Source organism: Olea europaea, unplaced genomic scaffold, assembly GCF_002742605.1.
Source record: "Olea europaea var. sylvestris unplaced genomic scaffold, O_europaea_v1 scaffold134, whole genome shotgun sequence".
Taxonomy (NCBI): Eukaryota; Viridiplantae; Streptophyta; class Magnoliopsida; order Lamiales; family Oleaceae; genus Olea; species Olea europaea.
Window position 1 is genome coordinate 659913 of NW_019230887.1, and position 6603 is coordinate 666515.

General features: G+C 39.3%; 1 protein-coding gene across 1 annotated transcript in view; it reads right to left on the bottom strand.

The window, feature by feature from the left end:
• LOC111375120 (LIM domain-containing protein WLIM2b-like) overlaps positions 1-874 on the bottom strand; it is a 2521-nt gene extending 1647 nt beyond the window's left edge. Inside the window, exons 1-4 of the mRNA XM_022997913.1 lie at positions 845-874; positions 669-729; positions 383-459; positions 134-337 (exon numbers count right to left, since the gene is read on the bottom strand). Coding sequence (XP_022853681.1) covers positions 134-337; positions 383-459; positions 669-729; positions 845-874 — 372 coding nt within the window. The remainder of the gene's footprint in view (positions 1-133; positions 338-382; positions 460-668; positions 730-844) is intronic.
• Positions 875-6603: the final 5729 nt, after the last annotated feature.

A 6603-nucleotide genomic window follows, 5' to 3' on the forward strand; every position in this document is an offset into this window, starting at 1 on the left:
TCATCTTATAGCGAGATTCATGCACCTCTTCATCTAGAATTTACGAAATAAACTTCATTTTTCATGTTTATATCTTCAACAAATGTTTAACGTACGACCCAACCCAAAACTCGAAAAGTTAAAGACGTCGTACCGCGAGGCGCCCGTTGCAATGGCTGCATTTGAAGCAGGTTTTGTGATAAGGAACACCATCTGCAGACATAGTCTCAGCAAAATGAACAGTTTTGCCACAAGCCTTGCATTTTTGTACAGTGCCATAGAAGGCCATTTTTTTCTTTGTTTGATTTGGAAAAACAGAATTATTAGTTTCAGATTTGTTTAATGTGAAGTTTTTAATCTGTTAATGAAAAGAGGTTAAAGGCAGAAAGTGAACCGCAAGAACAAGTGGAGCAGATAAGTTCTGCCTAATATTAAGGGCATGCAATGGAGGGCCTAATTTTCTTGAAACAAACAGATGTCCTAATAAATAGTGTGCATTATATTATAATGTATGAAAAGGTCTTAACCGTGGTACGATTCGAGCCAATTTTGATGAGAATGAAAATGTACACAACCGAGAAGTAAAGAGAAATATTCTATACATAAACTATATGGTTTCTTGTTATATGTTCGTTCCAACCCTCAACCCTCTTTTCTAGATTCATCGATATTCAATCAATCGAACGCACTTCCAACACCTGTTCCAAGGAAGCGAATCAAACTATAATGGTTTGGTCTATTTCTTTTACGCTCCAAAATATAACATAAAAGAATACATTTATGATACAATGAAAATTCGGTTCAATCAAGAATCAAATAAATTTGAACTCCAAATGAATCGAGCCAACTAGTTCGATTGTGGTACAGTTTCAGTAATTCCAAATTTGTAACCCATCTTTAATTTTAAACCATTTAAAAAAGATTGGCTTATATTCAAGCCATAGTTTTTAGAGGAAATTAGAAAAAGAGTCAAAATTTCACTTTGCATTATCAAAAATGTCATATTTTTAAAGTTCTATCAAAAATGTCATTTTCGGACTTTTTTGCCCCTCTGAATAATTTCAATACCTTATGTGTCCTTCATTAAATGTTATATCACTAGACTATTAAAAATTGTACAAAAACCTGTGAAATGTCAGGAAAAAACGTTGGAAATAGAAGAAAGAAAGGAAGAAGGTGAAACAAGAAAAAAAGAAACCGGCCTAAAACCCATTTCACTCTCTAACTGGAATCTCTTCCTACGAACCGTCGACAACCACCGTGAAGACGTTCACTGTCGAAGACGACCATAACAAAATACAAACTCAGTCGCCTCTAACATTCGAATCAGTAGAAGCCGAGCACTGACTCCCTGTCATTCGAATCGTCCGACGCCCAACCGTCGACAATCGCCGTGAATCAGCCCACAGTTGTCGTCGACCATCCCTAGTATCTTCAGGTTGGTGTTTTATTCCGTTTTTATAATTTTGTGGAGAAGAGAAAATGTTTTTACCGCGTAGACCTATTTTGGGATGATGATATGTTGAAGCTTTTTTATGTTGTACGTATGATATGAAAATTTATATGTGAAAAATCCATTTTGAGTTATTATACATATAAATGAGTATTTGGATTAATTGAATGGAGTTAGTAGGTAGAAAAATTAAAAATTTTAGAAAATTAAAGATGTGCATATTAGGTGTTTGTCATAATGTAGGAATGAATATGAATTCAAATCCCAATGAGTCATCTACTTAAGTTGGTGAATTAGACAATGCTATCCCTGAAACATCTTTTAGGAATGAGTTTAATGTAGCTTGCTTTCAATAAACTGTGAATAAACTTAGGTATAAAAGGTATACCAACAGCAAGTAATTTCAATTTCACGTCAAACCAAACTTAATTGAAGGTTCGCACATGCGATTCTTACTAGACAACACAAAAGTATTCTCTGTTTTTTTTCCTCCCTCAATGTGAAAATAGTTTACAACTCTTCAAGTGAACAAAACTGAGCGTCATTTTCGATTGGCTACATGGATACCCCTATTCTGCTCTACTATAGTAAATATTAAGGCCTAAAGTGTATCTATGGTACGCAATACTTGACAAGAAAATATAAAAAAATAAAAATTTAGCTTTATGTTCTTTGTTCATGTTGTCTAGTAGCATCCAAATATCTGACCAAACATGCCAAAAGAGTTGATATTCCATATCACCTTCCCATCTTTCATTATGTATTCTAAGAACCATAGTTGCAAAAGTAGGGGTGTTTGAGTTGTCGAGAACTGTCGGGTCATCCCTATAACCTTCATATTGTCCAAGAACCACCTCTTCATCTTTGATTGGAACCACTGATTGGAGAACCTGAGTTTAAACTAAATTAAAGAGAAACTACGAAAGCTAGTGCATAGTCAAGGCAACTTCAAAAGAATACAGAAACCATGGCAGAGAATTTAAAGTTTATATATAGAAGCAGACACATGAAGAATGGAAATTTTGGAAAAAAATAAATATAAATTGAGTGTATAATAGATACGATTTCCTCTGTATATACCGGCAACCACATACCTGCTGTTGTCATTAAGACACTTTTGTGGTTTTTCCTCGAATTTTGGCTCCTTTGGATTTGCAACAGCAAGAACCATGTACTGCAACAAGTAATTTACAATATAAATTAAGGAAAGATTGTATTAATCCTTTGAATGCGCAAATTTGTAGCATATTCTATTCATTCATCCATTTTAAATCTCATATAATGTTTCAGTTCCTGATGAAATTATGGGAAGTTTATATGACATACTTTTGATATATATTTTTTTGATTTTGTGGTAGTTTCTGTTTTTAATTTAATATTTAAGAGAAAATGCATGTAGGAAGGTTAACACTTCATGTCGAAGGACAGGCACAGAGAGTAATAGTGGAAGAAGCTTCAAGGTGAATGCAACTATGAGAGGTTACAAAAAGGTTGGAACGATAAATGGGAAGAAAGTGAATGGGATTCATGTTGAGGGGAAGCCATGTTTAGGCCAAACGAAATTATGTACTGAGCTACTACAGGGGATATATATATATATATTATTTTACTACTATATTAAATTAAAAACAGAAACTACCACAAAATCAAAAAAATATATATCAAAAGTATGTCATATAAACTTCCCATAATTTCATCAGGAACTGAAACATTATATGAGATTTAAAATGGATGAATGAATAGAATATGCTACAAATTTGCGCATTCAAAGGGGTTCCAACATTGCATGTGTGCTTTTGCATTAACATCATTGCAATGCTATGATCTGGACATTTGTTGATTGATTCATCATTGCACCTTGTTTGTCCAAATGTGGTTCAATTTTTTCCGTCCCGACGTGTCGTGTGTCTTGAAATACTACGATCTGACGTATTAAATTTTTGTTAAACTACAGGAGGGTGCATGGATTTCGAATATCTAGTTCCAAAGAATGCGCGGCTGAGGGCCCACATCTCACAGCGAAGCAATCTACGGTACGTGAAGACAGTCCTCGAGCATTTTGATGACCGGCAGTGTACTAGGGTTCTTATCCGAGGTTCAAGATCTCCAATTCTCAGCCCAACTAATCCAGCAGCTCGTTTTTCGCTGCATACGAACTGAAAAGGCCTGTCAAATACGGTTCAAAGTGCAAGGCCACTTAGCGAGGTTTGGCCTGCAAGAGTATGCTCTCGTCACGGGTTTAATGTGTGGTCCTCTTCCAGATGACGACGCGATGGACCGAGTTCTGCAATAGAGGAGATTGAAGGATAAATACTTCAAATCAATGGACAGGATTTCATGTGTCGAACTTGAGAAGGCATTTCTCCAGCCGTCGACGCCCCGGGCAGATCGGTACAAGCTTGGGCTTGCTCTAATCATCGAAGGAGTGTTCAATGCTCCGGATAGCTATGTCGGTATTGAACTTCCCACACTGTCGATCGTGGACGATCTGGACATGTTTTATTCCTACCCTTGGGGTAGAGTATTGTACATTCGTCTAATAAGGGGCTTCCGACGCCGTCTGGGATGAAAATTTGTAGATGCCATAAATAAGAAGGAGAAGACGATTACTTATACAGTTCACGGCTTTCCCATTGCCATGCAGGTACTACACTAAAATTTTGTACAACGTATTCATTATTTCATCGGAAATGTATTGTCATTGGTTCCTTTAATGTTCAACTCACACTTACTATCTGCTGTAACAGATCTGGGCATTCGAGGCAATGCCAAAAATTGGGGAGCGATTTGCTTGGCGATTGGGTCATCAATCCCCACAGCTTCTGAGTTGGACGTGCACCAAACAGCCACAGCAACGAACGTATGATGTATTCTTCAAGAACATTAAGGTATTGGATTGCGTTTCCTGCACACGATCTGCATGTGTTTTTAGTCGTTACATTTGTGGTGACACTGAGTTCCTTTATGTTGTAGCTGCACGTGTCCGCGACTTTTCATCCCACTGAAGCTGAGCTTGGGCAACCATATATCTCCACCCTCTTGCCGTTTGAAGATCGTACTGTACCTGCGTTGGATGACGTTGCAAGGGACATTATCCCTTCACAGCTTCACCCAGCGCCTTTGGCCAGTGGGAATAATGTTGGAAACTCGAGGGGGGTGCGCATTGATTTCCAGTGGAGGAGGCTCCAAGGACGATGAGGAGTCAGGCAACAGTGACGACGAGGGAGCCGGTGAAGAGACTGGAGGTGATAAGAGTGGAGACGGCAACGGAGAGGCCTCAGACGAGAGGGACAGTGGGATAGTGAGGATGAGCATACTCGTACACCGTAGACTGGGACATATTCCACTCCCCCTATGCACAGACGTACTTCTCCCAGTCATGCACCCTCCACATCTTATGTACGACAAGGTCAAACCTTTGGAGCGAGCCTCACGAGAGCTGAGGTGGAGGAACTATTGCTGGATCAAAGAACGCTCATCGAAATTCACCTCTGCACAATCAAGCTTGAGATCATACAGCACGTGATCGATGAATTTGTCAAGGTCAGGGACTTCATTTCTACCCTCGTCCCCCCATCTCTCTCTAGAAGTACTCCACCTATGGCTCAGGCGGCCAACGAGCCCACAGTTTTAGGTAGTTTACTGCATGGTATGCGTACTACATTTAATTTTTGATCTACTATATATTACTTATGTTTGCTGACATTGAGTAAATGTAAGATTTGTGACTTAGACAGAAATGGAGGCGAGATCGACCCTGTCCCGAAATGTGTGGAACCGCAAGGTATGTGCATCAATTACGATGGATTCATTTTCATGCAATCTTTAATATTTGATACTACCAAATACGTAACCCCCTTACATCTTTGTAAATGTTGTTTTGTAGTGCATGGAAGAGGCATCTCCCGGTTGCTGGTCGATCAAGATGAAGATATGGACAAGGAAATGCAAGAGCGGAACGGTACGTGTGTTAAGTAATGCATAATATTTGCTTTCGTACTTAGGTGTCACCTCATTCCGAAGTGTGTATACTGTAAATCCTGAACGACGCGCGGTTTCTAATATTGGGTATGTTGGTACTCATGCGTAGGTGGAGCCGGCATGGAATTCGAACCACCAATGAATAGTGACGATGACGAAGTAGCTTCCGATGGTTCGGGGAAACGTGAGGACGACCGTGTTGCGTCCCCTACTGGCGTAGTGGAGGCGAAGGGTAAGTACACTACAGTGGAATACTTTTATTTCACTGCGTACAATAACGCGTAATATTTGGATCATTTACTTACGTATGACCTCATGCACAAGTACGTATACTTGACTGTTTGAAGTATACAGTGTTACTAATTTTTCGTCGCATGTTCATTTGATACTAGGTGGATGCGGCATGGATTTCGAATCAGAAAATAATAGTGACGATGATGAAGTACCTTCTGGTGGTTCGGGGAACCGCCAGGACAAACCTATTGCATACACTAGTGGCGTAGCGGAGGTGGATGGTAAGTAGATTGCGGTGGAGAACTCATGATGTCACCCTAACCCAAATTCCTGATACAAATGGATGAAGTGCTAATTATTGTGGAATTGTTTTGCAAGCGGTGCGATGAACATGCCGGGGGAGGCCAGCATACTCGTGCAATGCAATGACCCACCCACCACAAAGAGACGACGATTGACCCGCGTCTGACGTCCTGTTGTATCTACAAGGACTCCGTACACCAGGGGGAGGCCGAAGAGAGAAGACATAAGGTATTTTTGGCAAAACATTTACATGATTGCAAGGTAGTGTGGAATTCGTGTATGTGGAATCCAAATTCTGTCGGGGGCCAATTTTTACTAGGTAAGCTCGATTGACGGTGTTGCGTTCCTGTTAGATGCCGTATTGAAGTGGTAGTCGTATGTTTATGTTATTCTAAAAGAGCATGTCCAATAGTATACGAATATTCTCCGTAATATTCATATAAATATTCATATCACATGCAATTCGAAGATATTATTGTTGGATTTTCTCATGTGCACATGAATATCTGTCATACCGTACATCGTCAATCATTATTCATTATCCGTAATGTTCGTATGACATGCAATTCAAAGATATTATTGTCGGAGTTGCTCATGTTCACTTCAATATCTGTCATACCGTACATCGTCAATCATTATTCATTCTCCATAAT